The sequence below is a fragment of the Azolla caroliniana genome, unplaced genomic scaffold (genome assembly GCF_043228905.1).
Source record: "Azolla caroliniana isolate FFs.n. ecotype wild unplaced genomic scaffold, voAzoCaro1.0.p SCAF_4, whole genome shotgun sequence".
Taxonomy (NCBI): Eukaryota; Viridiplantae; Streptophyta; class Polypodiopsida; order Salviniales; family Salviniaceae; genus Azolla; species Azolla caroliniana.
In genome coordinates, this window is record NW_028230439.1 from 6,736,718 (window position 1) to 6,752,452 (window position 15,735).

Consider the following 15,735-nt stretch of genomic DNA (forward strand, 5'->3'; position numbering starts at 1 on the left):
CACGTCAAAGACCTCTCCATCTTGGATCGGCCTATGTTAGAAATCTTTCGAAGTCAAAATTTATAATACATTTAACTTGAGAATCTCATGTGTTGAAAACCAAATTCTTTAGTCTCTTTTTATCTTATTTACTTAGCAATATTTATTTTATTTTGATTTGTTGTTCTCAAAGATGAGACAAACAATTAAGATGAAATCTTTTGTTTGGTCTTAGAGGCCATTTTGGCCTCTTAAAAGACATTAATATTTCTTTCTTTCTTTCTTTCATCATCGCATAACTTTCTTAGGTTTCAGCCCCCTACACTCCAACTGGACACATCACAACAATGAATGGTTACGTAAGGAGCCCACATTATCAACCAAAGCTAAGATCCTCTGGAAAGATCCGCATAATGTTTGGGGAAAACTAATTCCAGCTTTTCATGCGCATTTATTCAAAGTTGGATGGTATTTGAACACAATGACTTAAGGAAATAAATACTTCAAGTGTGATTCTCATCCAATTATAGCTACTGTTGAATGTGTACACCGGAGCAAGTACAGACTATGTACTTTCAGTCATCGATACAAAGGAAAAATAAGCAATTAAATTTTTTTTTAAATGGATTTTTACATTCACACCAATTACATCCAAATTTTGTTTACAATAATCTGAGGTTTCTCAAAATATATTGGCAATCAGAGAACTTGCTTCAGTAAATTTACATTTACAAAAACTGTATCTGAAGGTCATACATAGTCAGCTTCTGGACCTGGATCTAGCACATGAATCTGTGCTCGCATCATCACATAGATTAAAAATGCTTTCCTTCAATAATTTTGAGGAAGAACGAGAGCAAGCTTAATAACGTGCTCTTGGCAAAGCTTTGAGAGGTTAGGAAGCCAAAGAAACCGAGGCGAGCCAGAATTGGACCCAAGGAAAACTCTGATTATAATATATCTCTCCCGTACCTTGCAAGCCAGCTCCCACTCATTGCTACTAATCTCAAACCAATCTTTGTCCTCAGACCATGTTGTCTTCACCTCCACTAACACCTTTTGTCCATCATTTCCATCTATAACAATATCATAAGGGAAACCAGTCTCCGCCTCAGCGTTCATCCATTTCACATTCTCTGGCCCATGCTTCTCTAGAAGGTGGTTATATACAACTGCCTCCCCAAGACGGCCAGTCAAAACTTGTTGTTGCTCATTCGGCGCCCCTAGAGAGAGCTGCTCTCTATCTGAAAATGAGAAATGGCTGCCCGTCGTGGTACACCCCAATGAAATCAGATTCGAATTTTCAATTTTAGCCTCGGCATAATTGATCTGGTGGAAAACCTCAGTTAAGGAGCTCGTAGAACTAAGAATACTATTACGAGGATCGTTAGAATGTGAGATTTCTTTCCCAGGTTCCCTTTGAACTTTTGACTTTTTCTTTGTCTCTATCTCTTTGAGAATAGAATCAAGTGATTGCTGGCATGCCGCAATCCTTTCTGGCCTTGTCTGCATAATCTTAGGCTTTTGCTGAAACGACCTAGGAGGCCATTCATTACTTCTCTCTGACTTCCTAGTTTTAGAAACTCCCTGAATGGAAACATCTTCAGCAATTTTCTCAGACTTCTCATGTACCACTTGAGAATCTTTAGGATTGATCAATGTCCATCTCTTATCATCCTCTGGAAAAGACCTGATTCCTTGTGAAGAGAGTATGGTCTCAATTTCAGACTCCTGAGATCCAGATTGTACAGACAAAGTTATCAAATGCAAGAAATTTGCAAGCTGCAGATTGGGGATCCCGTTAAAAAATAACTTTGAAAACTCCAGAAAAACGGTGCTCAGATCATCCATTTCAATTGTATAAAAAATATCATTCTGCAACGAAATGGCCAAATTAAAATGGTTCATATAGGTGAAAAACCTAATAAGATAAGTTTTCAAACTATAAAAATACAAAAAAAAAGAGATTAAGAAAGCACCTCAAATAGACAGGTACATTCAAATCTCTCAGTTCCAGTACCAGTGGCCCTCCCAGGTAGCTTATACCGATAAAATAATTGTTCACAAGTAATGCACTGAAAATTGTTCAGTCTTCCATGAAATACAGGCTGTTGTAGATTCTCATAGGTATCTAAATGCCATTTTTGTAAGTACCGTTGCACATAGGGTAATACCCAATTCAAGAGGTTCAGTAGCTCTTCACTGTTCTGGGCACCATATACAATAGGTTCGCGTTCTACTACCTTCAAAACAAAGTGTGCAATCTTACTTTTAGCATAGATCTCAATAATGATGCCTTACATATTTAGGGTTTACATGTAGCACATAATACACTTTGCTATACAATATGAAGAGAAGGTGTATAGATTAACTTACGATTGAGCAGACATTTTGTCCAACATTCTAATACATATTGCAGAGAATGAAAAAAATTCAAGGTTTTGGATATGCCTCAACAATGTGGACTCATGTGATATGCTGGTTATGTCAGTCCATTCCATATTCAAATGACCTCTATCATCATTAAATTTTCCCCTTTTTCATCTCTAAGTTCTGGTTTGTTTATGAAACCTATAAAAATAAGGCCCCTAATCTCATTGTTAAGGGACCAACCCAATTTCTTCCCTCCTAATTAGCCAAACGAAGAATCACTGGTATTCTAGATCTTTATGTCCATCTTTTGAAAGGAATCGTTTTTTAATTCACGAAGGAATACCAAATTGCCCAAGATAAATGACGCCAGGTATATTTGGTTAAATATAAGTCACTAGGTCCTAAAAGCCTTTCTTAAGAGACATTTCTCAAGAGTCACACAATCCTTCACAATAATTCTTGCATAAATTCATTTTAGTTATAATCTCTTTTAGTTAATTACTAGGAAGAAATAAGAAGATAAAAATGGATGATGTACCTTGGAAAGTGGAGAAATTCCCATAGCTTGCAAAAAACAGCTCAACTTATCAGCCCCCTTGTGACAATTCTTCATACAAGGACTAGAAACATGTGGACTAACACAAACATAGAAAACGCTGCCTGACTTCATAAACTGTTGGCCAAGGGTTTCATCATCACACCAACAAACAATACCCTCACTTTCATGAAGTGAAACCCACTTGTCCTGTAGAGTTGGTAGCACTTGATCCTCTCTTTTGCTCAGCAACTCCTTCAATTTTAAAATATCATTTTGGGACATCTCACCTGCCTTTATACTGTTTGACCAGATTGCAAACACTTTCAATACCTGAAGGGAAGAGTCATATTAGTATCCATAATTATGTAATTATATGATCGGAGTAGTAAAAAACCAAAACTCGAGGCAGACAATGTGAAGGATACCTGGTCAAGTATTTCACAAGGAGAAAATGCATTCGACAGAAGTTTTAAGACATTGTAATAATCATAGAACTTCAATACATCCTGAACATTACATTCCTCCAAAAAGAAACCTTGCAAACTAGGGTAGATGATTTTTAAAGCTCGGTATTGTGGTGCTCTTTTGACATCAGAATTAGCAGAAGCTGCCTGGAATAATAAATCAAGGCATCCTGTTTCATCTTTCCAAATCACATCCTTTTGGAAAAGGAATTGCCCGGAAACAGGAGCATGAATATCTGTACTCATCACCTCAGGCACAAAAATAGATGCCTGACTCTGAAAAAAGTTCAGAATCTTTTCTCCATCACTGCTCATCTCACTCCACAAGAAACTATAGAGTCTTGTAATTTGTGCAAGACTGCAAATTGAAGTTTCACATAATCATTATATTAAACTATTTTTAGAGGTACAAAATTATAATTATATCTGCCGAAAACATGGACGCATAACCTTAAGTCAATCGGTCGTTGATTCCAAACCCTCATCACATCAAGCACAACTGAAACAGATAAAGAATTCTGGAGGCCGAGTGCAGTAGAGAACATGGTTTGTACCTATCGATCAAAACATATTTAGAGAAATGCAAGTCTTGATCTTAAAACATAATATGTTTACTTTGGGAATGTCTATCTGCCGTGAAAATATGAGTCTTGATGCTGCAAACATGTATCCCAAGCCATCACAATGACATAAATATCTAAATGCTTTATTTTTATAGCTTTGTTTTAACAAAACCAGGTAGAGAAATGTAGGGTATGTTAGGCTGAAGCAGTCTGGAACGAAAACATGCTTCGCCATGAACTAGGTATGAAAAAACAGAACAATTTCAAAAATCCAACAAAGCACGCCTGACTTGACCAATCCCAATAGTTTGTTACAAGTATGTATTACTTTGTTTCATAATCTTCATAGCTATGTTACTTATCCTATAAATGAAAATTTATAACCAAGGAATTGATCAACCAACCCTATGGATCCAGGAAAATGCTTTCATGAATTGTCATCAATGATAAGCACCTGGCAACAACCTCAGTCAATTGATAAATAAGATAATCATACCTTGTTCTACACATGGTCTCAACCTAATAGACTAAGTTTCATTTTGCGTACACTTTAAAGTCAACAATAGTATAGTAAAATTCTTTCATGAATTGTCATTGATGATAAGTACCTGGGGAGTGGCATATGGTGCATTTGATCCCAAAACTAATTCAACTGCTGGACATTGATAAAATAGTTCAGTTGGATGATAAAGCTTCTGATCAAAGCTTGATTGTACCCATGGAAATGACCTCAAGCACAATATAAAAGAGGGTGGGTTACAGTCTTCTGATATTACTTTACCAGAACTTAAAGTGCATTTAGAATAATATTCATCCCAGAAGAGATCAAAAGCTGATAATAATTGCGATGACACACGACACTTATCTGGCAGACTAAGACTGGAACTACATAGGTTCTCAAGAATTTTGACCAGTTCTGGGGATTCCCAATCTGTTATATGTTTAATATCAATAGGAGTGTTCTTAACTTCAAAACGAGAATCGGTTAGATTCTTGTTGACATTTTCTAAACTAACAAAATCAGTTACTCCAAGACCTTTTAGAAATGTTCGCCATTTCATGCAAGCAACATCTTGCGTCCATCCTTGGAATACTTTAATATACGTGGGATCCACTTCATTCCAGTCTATGGAAAGATCCTTCAAAATATGTTTGGCGTTCACAGGACAGCCAAAATCAACACCAAAATGCACTGGCTCTTTGCTGACCCTTTTGTAACCATTATTAGTAGCTATAATAGCATTCTTTTGCAGCTCTCCCATCATATTCCAATCTTCAGTATGGCATTCCTTACAATTAGATTCAAGGTGTAGCATGATAAAAGCCAAGTACTGCATTACCAGTGGTTTTGACTTTAACAAGATACCATTAGAGAACATAACTGGTAGGATATGTGTTTTGACTACCTGGTGCCCTGACATCCGGCCCACCCCAAGTTCCCCAAGCATTAAACATACTACACTTGTGTTCTCTGCCTGCATTAAATGAGTGCCACTATTACCACCTAAAGGATTGACTAGCAAAGGATGCACGGTTCTCAACTCAGAGTAAACCAATGGGAAACATTCAAGAAGTGTGGTTATCTCATTGGCACTAGTTCTGTCAACACATGGTAACCAAATGGGACTCTCTGATATCGATGTATAGCTGCCATTTGATAAAGGGATGAAAGGAAGCCGTTTGACTCTTCTCAGATCTTCAACTTCAGTTTTTCTCTGAAAAAAGTGCAACCTTTTCTGAGATTCATTTACAACACAATCATGAAGAGCAATTAACCAGGACCTTATCCACTCTGGGCCCAATTCTGTTAAAATAGCATTTCTTGTACACAAGCATTCCATGAAATCTATTAGCACTTTCAATCCATACATCTGTACGCCGAGTTCAGCTGCTAGTGCAGGCGATATAACAACATCCGTATGCAGATAATGAAGGCCAAGTAGCATCTGTAAGAGACCATCGGGTAATAAACGCCTAATTGATTCATCCCAGCCACCAAGAACTGTACAAGGCAATGCCCATTGGTTGTCCTTATCTTCTGTGGGTAAACACTGGCTTGAACGTAGAGAAGAAAGTAACATGCGCGGTAACGGATAAAAGAATCCCTGCACTTCACCTTCGAGTGGAACAAAACTCATGAAAACAGAAGTTGCTTTCCCTTTATTCTGCTTGAAACATGATGCTTCCTTCATAACTTCAACTGCCTTCAAACAGACATTTGGTATCTCTGAGAGCAACCACTGGTTCCATGCACTATCAGCATCTATTTCTTCACGAGAAGATGGCAAAATAAAGTCCCCCTGAATAATAAACCTCAAGCCATATGAACGAAGAGGAAGAAAAGAAAATACTTGCTGATGCTCATGGCAAGCGTCAAAGACTCCACTGGAAACTTCCTGCAAAGGAAAAGCCAGAGCAATTTCAGTTCTTTCTACTCCTGGCCTCTCCAGAATAGCATTCAGTTGTTCCTTCACAACAAGCCAATGGGAATTGTGCCCATTATCTGACACTCTCACAAAACCATCAGATAAATTGTACCGCTGCATGATGTGGATCGAACCAGTCATCTCATCTTTGACTGTAATACAGCATAGTCGGTGTAGAAACAACAGAAGAGATGGATGAACATCATTGAGTTTCAATGACAACATCTGCACATCAGGCCCATTCATAATTGACGATTTCAGAGGTAGAGCCATGCAGGTATTCCACATCTGCTTTCCATGATTTGTTGAATTTTCTACCTGTGTGAGCACTTCTTCTATTAAATCCCAGTCTTTGAAAGGTGGTATCATGGTTGGCAAAATGAAACCAATGTTCCCCTCAGAAATATCAAATTTGACATGAAAACCTCTTGAATGTATCTCTGGCGAGTCAGTAACCTGAAATTCAGATCAAGTTATGTTAATTTTTATTTCTGTGTGTGTGTTCAGTGCATATATATAGACATACAGATACATAACATAGATTATAAGGTTCCAGATTATAAAAGACATCCATGTAAGGCTGTGCACATTTAAGAGATAACACTATTGGAACTTTTACAAACAGCCCAGGTTCTCTCAATCCACGACCAGCAAAAAGACAATTGCCAATGAAGAAGAAGTCGAAATAAAGTTCATATGACCATGTCTAACATGTATCGATAATGAGATTCTTTAGTCACATTTTTGTTATATTTTATTTTTTAATTATTTACATTTATCTTGGTTTTTTCCCAAAGACAAGACAATATTTTGAGATGTAATCTCTTGTTTGTGCTTATAGACCATTTTGGCCTCTTACAAAGATATTAATGTATCTTTCTTTCTTCTTTCTAAGGCATCTCAATTACCTGGGCCAGAGAAACCAGGGAATGGGAACAGAACACGACAAAAGGAATCCTAACGGCAATCAGAAAACTAGCATGGGGATATGGCACATGTAGCCTGAGTGGGAATAGTCAGTAACAACATCAAAAGACCAGTTATAGATTAACCAAAGTCATGGCTGAAATGTGTTATAGAAAACTTGGGCAATTCCCATTGTTGGCTGAGCTGGAGGGTGAGAGGACTGAGTTGAGAGAGGGAGTTGGGATGGGCAAGCGGTAAGCTGATTTAGTGAGAAGTTCAAGTGCATGTGCTGTGGGCCCAGATCTAAAGTTCAAATGCTAGAGGTATAAGACCACAACCTTACTAAGGTTTAGGACATAATTAAGAAGTTTAGAGATTTAATAAACTTAAGATTTTTATGTTTTCTGTAGGTGATAAGGTTTGTGACTATCGCTGGGGATGCTATCTCTTATCTGATTCCGGATGTAAAAAGCCCACATGGGGAGATACGAGCCACCATAGATAACATGTGCGGCAAAAGCAATGACTTACTGCCAGATGGTAATCTTTTCCTGGTGAGTTTTGCAAGCTTTGTGAGGCAGTATCCTGACACTCAGATACTTCTTTGATACTCCCTGCCTCAAACCATTGCTACATTTCACAGACAATCTATGCCAATGAGGATAGACTCCATGGAGTGTATGGCTGGTTCTCAACAATGTTATGATAATATTTTCATTAAACCTATTTACATAATAACTCCAGTACTATCACTTCTAGAAACCGTATACCTCTGTACTCAATCATTCTACAAAGAGATCCAACTCTTTCTTACTCTCTGATCTCGTGTAGACTGAGAAATGATAAATGTGATGTTCCTCTTAACTTTACTGAATGTGGGGTGTGCAAGCTTTGCTCGTAAGGTCATCCAGAGAGCAAGACCATATTGGGACTGGTAATGGGTCACCTTGTGCAGTGTGCCATTCATATCCAATTTGATGATATTTGACAGATGATTAATCTTCTGCATGGGGATTGAATGTACCATACATTCCTTACTACCTTCCGCAATAATAGCTCAAAGTACAATGTTTCTATTCAATCATATGGAAAGCTGTATCAGATGTGAGTCGTAGTTCAGAGGGAGGTCTCTGACTAACTGGTAGATTCATCTACAAAGTTCCAACATCGCACAAACAAGAGGCTGGACAAAACAACGTTGGGGAGAGCCTTTGTACTGTTTGATCGTTGGTAAAGTACCCCTTGAACAAGCAATCGTTGGATGGAGCAGTCATGCTTCAAGGGAGTTTTATTGGTATTGGAGAACAATTCAGGAATATCCTAAACAAGAACCCAATAATGAGATGGGAATAAAAAGAAGCCAAAGAGGTAAATTGTCACTCAACTAATGGCTATTCTATCAACTGTATTTGTCACTATCCATAGAGTGAACTTGTGGAGTTGATTAGTGTTCTAATGAAAATGCAGAGGAGGCGATCTCAGTAAATCTATAGTAAGTTAGCATATAGCCATACCAAATCAAAATTCTCTGCTTCTTACATACCCCATGAAAGATTTCCTTTCAATTTAGGTATTTAAATATAGGACCACATATTCTCAAACATATTCAGTATAAAAATCAATTTTTACATCAGGTAGAAAATAAGCATCAGATCAACATCATAAAACAAAAAGATAACACGGTAGTTTTGAAAGTCGAATTTACAAAACTTACTCGAAAAACTGACTTGAATCCTATGCCTTTGTGCCCAATATAGCCAGCTCCAGATCCAGACTTTGTAGAGTTTCCCACATCACACAATGCCTTCATGTTTGCAGGAGTAAAGCCGGCCTCGTTATTCACCACAACCACTCTATTTTGTTGTAAAATAAAAACAAGCATAGCATCCACATCCGGCAAATATTCATTATCATCAGCATTTTGAACCTGATGAACAAAGGGCCACCAAGTATTTAAAAACGTTATTCCATTAAGTAAAGGTTAATTACATTGATGTTTTACATGCATACCAGCTCCAGGACAAAGTGAGAATCTTGTGAATATAATTCTCGGGAAAGGCAGTTCAACGCTCTGCCAATACGCTCATGCTGTTTGACAAGAAGTCTCTGCTCATCACTTGACAAATCCAAGTCCATCCCAAACTCTTCCTTACGTATACTAGAAATCACATCCCTTGCTGCAATTTCAAGGTTTATTTGAGTTTGTGGAACTTTATTCTCAGTTTCACTTAAAGCGTGTGTATCCTTTTGCGTCCTTGATTCAATATGAATGGACATAAGAGGCATTTCATCTTTCTGTGTATCCAGCATCTTATGATCAAAAGGATCCAGAAGAACACTTTCAGAATTGCCAAGATGGGAAATTTCTGGGATAGCCAGTTCATGTATCTGCTGTACAGGGGATTGTGGTAGCGAATCAATCACTAGAGTGTGACGCTCAAAGCATAATGATTTCAGGTCCTTCATCCATTCACCAATCCCTAAAGAAACTCCAATCTTATGTAGCATCATGCGATACTCAGTAGTACTACAGAGTTCAAGCAGTGCCACAGCAGCATTGGGAACAATTTCCATAAGAACTGGGATGACTGTAGATGCACCATATATGAGGAATTCAGAGGGCATAGATGACAAGAATTCCAAAACAAACTCCAGGACACAAATGTATATATCAGAGGACTTATCAATTTCAGCTTGATTGTGTATCAACATTGAAGCAGAGCCAATCATCTGACACTTAGACCTTTTATTAGGGTGGTTTCCTTGAAGAGTCTTTCTCTTTTTTCCAGCCATATGGGATCTCCCTGCAAGTACCTCTAAAGCCTTTAAAGAATAAGACCTAAGAAGAGATTGAGGGACACGATCAACACCACCATAATTGGCTATAAGTGAGACTAGTTGCAGAGCTGCCTGTTTTCCTAAGCCCTTGGCAGCCACAGCCAAAAAGCTGTCAACCGTAGCTGAGCCGTCGATCCGTAGTATCGTTCCTTCACCAGTTACCAAACATGCTAAGTCCTTCACAGACGCATCCTTTTCCATCCAATCCAAGAACTCACCCAAAGAAGGGGAAAATATGGCATCCCAATGTGACCATTCAAGGAGATTGCAAAGCATGGGTGCTTTTAAGAGACACTTTGTTGCATCTGCACTCGTCATACTCCCAAGTAAGCCAACTTTGTGTACTGCCTGCATTTCAGAATCTTCCTTGATCATAGAGTTATCATAAACCCTCAACCCAGATGTTCGTGATTTATCGGCCTTGGTTGCCAGAAGAGCACACGAATAATAGATTGAGTGATTAGGTACTTTTTCTTCTGAGCATGAGATCATATATTTTTTTACCAAATGGAAATACCATTCACTAATACTTTCTGAAGGAAACTGCCTAAGTAATAACTGGAAAACATAATTTTCAGACAGCTTACTGACATCCTCGACAGCCATGACTGTCTGGGAAATAAATGCTTGCATCCTTGATTCAGGAAAAGGTGTTACACAATTATTTTGAAGATTGTCTGTCATGCCAGAGAAAATTTTTGAAAGCTTAGCCAAGTACTGCTCTACAAAATTAGAACTTTTTGATTCTTTAGAAATAAGCCGCTCCAATAATGTCTTTTCACATTGCAGTATTTTACTCACTACAAAATCAACTGTTTCCTTTCCAGAGAGTTCTGTTGAGTTGTTTCGTGGCCTGTCATTGAGATCTTTGTAGACTTTATTCAAAATCTCAAGAACTGTTTCGAGGAACTTCTCTAAGCCTGGAGACATTTGATCTGGAAGAAAGATGATTGAACAATGAATACAAATTAAATCCAATTTGATGCATCAAAGTTTGAGGATTATTAAAGAGTTTTAACAGAGTTACTCCAGTACTTAATTTGCTTAACTGCATGGAGCTTTGCAGATAATAGAACCAGATATTCAATACAAACTTAAATGTGGCACAGTTCATAGGACTTGATCGAGAAGAATAATGGATGAGCAGTGAACATATATTATTATAATTCAACAATCAAGGTTTAAATATATATATGTGAGCAGATAATGATTTTATAGAAGCTCAAGTTTCCAAACAAAATGCAAGATTAAAAATAAGTTCAATAATGCTACAATTTATCACAGACATGTGTAACCATGATGATTAATATGTTGGAGTGTGGCCAGGAAAATTGGACGTTGTCTGTCAAAACTCAACAGTTAAAACAATACTTTTTTAACAATCATGTGATTTAGTTATTTACATATTGGCACTAACTCCTATGATGGATGGAAAAAGGCAAGATGAAGGCAAGTTCATGGAATCAATTAGCAAAGTTTTCACAAACTCCACATAAATATGGAAGCTTCACAGTATCTTCATACCTGTTTCACTGACCACTTTAAGTGCTTCTGGTTTAGATTCACTCGTTGTCACCTCTATTCTGTCAACTGCTTCTATAGAATATACACCTTTATTCTCATGGACATCTTTAGTAGCAGCAGCTTCGAGGGCATCATAAAGGCTCGTCCAATGCCCAGCCTTCATAGATAGCACCTGTATTTAATTCAAATCCAAAGGAGAAGTAGCTTTAAAAAATGATTACTGAATGATACCAAACAATAAACAGCAAAAAGCAATACACAATTGAGGTTGCTGTCATGGTTTTATCCTTGATGCAGCCACTTTTCTTCATGTATTTATATACATATTTCGACTCTTGATTGATTTTTAAGACTTTTTCCTTTTTCTCTTATTTTGGTAGTCCCCTTACTTTTACTAGGTTTAAATTTACTTTGGTTTTAGAAATCTTATGAAATTATGTTTGGTTCTCTTACATGCTGCTTCTCTTACAAGTCTTATGAAATCGGACAATAAAGTATATACAGTGTAAATTGCAACATGTGTAGTCAAAGTAATGTAAATTTTGAAAGAATGATAATATTTTCTTTCTATTTCAATGTAGTTATTAATGCGTCATAGAGGAGACTCTGATATATAGTCATAATGCTATAAATATGTTTAATTTTTTACTGAATTAAATATTCTGTTTCGTGTCCACATCAAAACCTGGAAAGAACCCATTACCTTCTAGTTTTCCATATAGTAAAATATGTTTGTTATATTATGAAGATAGAATTTATAGTAGGTGGATTAAATTTATAAACTGAACCAGCAAAAGAACACTAGAAACAGCGGAAAAGATTTTCACACTGGCAGCCAACTATGATGATCAAATACACACACAATAAATAAGATCTTAGTCAATAGAGACAACATTGCATAGTTTATCAAAATTGAGATGACATTTCTACCGCAACATTCAGCAGACCAATGACAGGGCGAATCTTGAAAAGCTTCATTAACTTCCTTTTCTTCTTCAGATTTGCATTCAGCTTCAACTCATGTTCAGAGAGCATTTGCGTAAGCACCTGAATGTCCAACCAGATGAACCAAAAGAAACAAATGCGATCACTTACAGAAATCATGATTGATGAACTGAAACATATTCTTGCATTCATCTTTTCCAGAAAATCAACATGCGGTAGAAGCTATACCTCTAACATGGAGGACTTCTGGCAAATGCCTCTCCAAGAAGAGACAAAATCACTTAGTTCTTTGCGTGACAATGTGTACTCATCAAGAGGTAATTCCTTGTGTGATCGGACACGCTGTTGTTCCTCTGCTGCTGAAGGATATGGACAGCTATTAATTTTTAATTTATTACACAAAGAAGCAGCTTTCTTCATATTGGTATCAGGTTTTAGGGTCGTAATGTCCTTCAAAGATTGAGCAGCTGAGCTAAGGGGGAAATTTGGAGTATTATCATTCCTGGCTGATGCTAGAAATGCATCAATTCTATTTGTAATATTAGAGTCTTGAATGTTTTGTTTGGCTGCAGATTCCTTGAGAGCAGTCAAATGTGCTCTCTGACTTGCCATTTCCCTTTCTGCATTCTTCTCGCGGCGAATATAAGAAACATATACCCTAACAAGATCCACGGTACATTAATCTTAATTTGCAGCAAAACAAGTGGGAACAATACAGATTCTTAAACTAATCCTTTCATATGAACTTTATGTGATGCGATGTGTAATTCGAATTTTATGTGACATGGACTTGCATTGGAGCCTGAAAATATATTGCATGTATCTACATATAATATATGCATATATGAGAGTTTTTATATATAGAAATATGAATCATGTAGTATATGTTCTTGCAGTACTTCTCAAAACCTCCATGGCATGTAATGCATGAATTTACCAATAAACAGATTTCTTTTTTCTTTTTTTAATATACCAACATATTAGCTGAGAAGCAAATTCAACATGAAAACTTGGCTAAAGATGATGATTGTTTGGGTATAGCACATGCTATTATGACAAAGAACGTTGATTAACATGGAGGAGAACTGTAAACCAGATTGTCTCTTTTAATAGCACGAGTGGTTTCCTAATGCTGAACACCATTCCCTTCTGAGGATAGGCATAAATTTGCATCTCTGCATATCCATATCACAACGTTCAAGGTAAATGCATCTATACATATTACGTACCCAAAGTTCTGCATACGCACACACAAGTGTTGTGGTGATGGGATGGAACGCGAATTTGATATGAAAGATAGAAAGGCTTCCACATCTACTTTGCCATTACATTTGTTAGTATACTCCGCTAGATAATTGAGAACATCCTCTGTAGTTATTTTGTGGACTTCTGGACCACCCGCAGGAGCAAAATATTGACCAACTAGTGGCAATAATGAGATTGGACCAAGACCCAAGTCCTCGAAACTTTGTACACCCTCGTTTTGTGCAATCTCAAGACTCAGATCATGCAATGTTGTGATTTTTCTCACTGCAACATGGCAGTGGATATAAGAGTTCACCTGGGTAAATTCAAGTTTCAAAGGTTTTATGTTCCATTTCCATTATTATGGAGATAACTCTCAGGCAGATTCAAAGGTTTTATCTTCAATTTATGTCACTATGTGAAAAATTCTTTGGTAGAATCCAAGGTTTTATGTTCTGATTTCCACTACTAAGCTGACAACTCAATGCCAACAAATGGAAAGGGAACATAAACAATTAAGCACTTTTCCTTCGAGAAGAAGAAGACACCAATGTAAATTCAAAAGTTTATATATTTCAAATTCCATTAATATGGTAAATACTCCACATAAACAAAGATAAGAGAGCATAAACAATAAGTAAGTCTCTTTAAAGAAGGAGAGAAAAAAATTCTAAGTTAAATTCAAAGATTTTATATTTTAGTTTACATTGCTGGGAATGAAACACATACCAACAAAGGTAAAGAGAAAATAAACATAAGAAGAGAAACCTTACAATCATGAAAACGCATACCCATGAAGGGAAAGAGAATATACAATTTTCCTTCAAGAAAAAGGAAGTCATTGATAAAATCTAATGTTTAAAACTATAGACTTTACTTAAGTCTCTGATCAATTCTAAGGTTTGAAACTATGGAGTATCCTTCAATTATCATCACTGTGAAGAAAAGCCCATACCAACTAAGGGAAAGAGAAATAAAAGTCCTAAACAAAATTCTAAGATTTTTAATCCAATTGCCATTACTATGATGAAAACCCATATAGAAAGAGAAATAACATTGATCAGTACCTTTCCTTCGAGAAGAAGAATCTTTCGAAGAGTTGGAACATTGTGGAGGCGTAGACCCAACAATTCTAGAGATTCTGCCTTGAGGACTAATAACAAAGCTTCCAATACCTTCCACAACGTCACTCCTTTACGCTTAGACAAAAGTTTCTCATATTCAACTTTCGCCACATTCTCCACTTTGTCTCTCAAGCTACCGGAATTCGCCTTTTTCATTGTCATTGGAGCAGAAATCTCGTTGGAAGCAACTTCAGCGAAAAACTCATTGGGCGATTTTCTTCGATTCTGATCTTGATTGTAATTCCTTTCCTTATCCCCGTCTCTCCAGTGCCTCATTTTATAAAGCTCAAAGTCTGGTTGTTGTGGGCACTGAGACCATATTCCTCCATATAAGCTTTGATTGAGATAATAATGATGATTTTGTGGCTCCACGCTTCCACCACCATACCTTCTTTTGTCAAGGTATTCATCAGCCTTCTCCTTATTCTTCTGGTGAGGAGGAGGAGGAGGATTCCTGTCGTTAGACCCGTTCATGGCTGCCCAACACGGCAAAGAAGAAGAAGAAGAAGAAGAAGAAGAAGAAGACTTCTCTTCAAATGGAATTTAGACTTAACAGTAAAGGCTTAACTACATACTTAAACCCTCGCATCATCTTGGAGTCTCTAGACCCTAATTCTTCATTCGCCCATCTCCATTTTTGGATTTGAGTGGGCACCGCAAATAAGAAGAAGAGGAATTCTTAAAATGGAATTTAGACAAAAGTAGATAAGAGTCTTACCGCTTAAAACCCTCACCATCATCTTGGAGTCTTACTACTTAAACCCTAATTCTTCATTCCGCCGCCCATCTCCTTTAGATTTGAGAGAGTGT

The 15,735-nt window shown here is 37.1% G+C and overlaps 1 protein-coding gene across 2 annotated transcripts; it reads right to left on the reverse strand.

Moving 5' to 3' along the window:
- Window positions 1–567: 567 nt before the first annotated feature.
- NOV (Histidine kinase-, DNA gyrase B-, and HSP90-like ATPase family protein) lies at window positions 568–15,435 on the reverse strand. 2 transcript variants are annotated; one of them, XM_087317668.1, is made up of 13 exons: window positions 14,869–15,435; window positions 13,786–14,117; window positions 12,785–13,214; window positions 12,542–12,658; window positions 11,612–11,783; window positions 9,260–11,022; window positions 8,964–9,176; window positions 4,526–6,799; window positions 3,805–3,908; window positions 3,316–3,712; window positions 2,891–3,220; window positions 1,959–2,222; window positions 568–1,854 (listed from the first exon to the last, which is right to left on the reverse strand). In XM_087317668.1, exons 1-13 carry the CDS (start codon window positions 15,397–15,399, stop codon window positions 811–813), a joined length of 7,971 nt encoding a protein of 2,656 aa, XP_087173794.1. In that variant the 5' UTR covers window positions 15,400–15,435; the 3' UTR covers window positions 568–810. The 2 variants fall into 2 exon arrangements, with proteins under 2 accessions (XP_087173794.1, XP_087173795.1); XM_087317669.1 differs by lacking the exon at window positions 13,786–14,117 and having other exon boundaries at window positions 14,869–15,039.
- Window positions 15,436–15,735: the final 300 nt, after the last annotated feature.

Coding starts and splice junctions, on each gene's coding strand:
- NOV (XM_087317668.1), bottom strand. CDS start 15,399: ATGAACGGGTCTAACGACAGGAATCCTCCTCCTCCTCCTCACCAGAAG. Junction 14,118..14,868: donor TTCTTCTTCTCGAAGGAAAG/GTACTGATCAAT, acceptor GAATTTACCCAG/GTGAACTCTTATATCCACTG. Junction 11,023..11,611: donor TAAAGTGGTCAGTGAAACAG/GTATGAAGATAC, acceptor TCTTTCTTCCAG/ATCAAATGTCTCCAGGCTTA.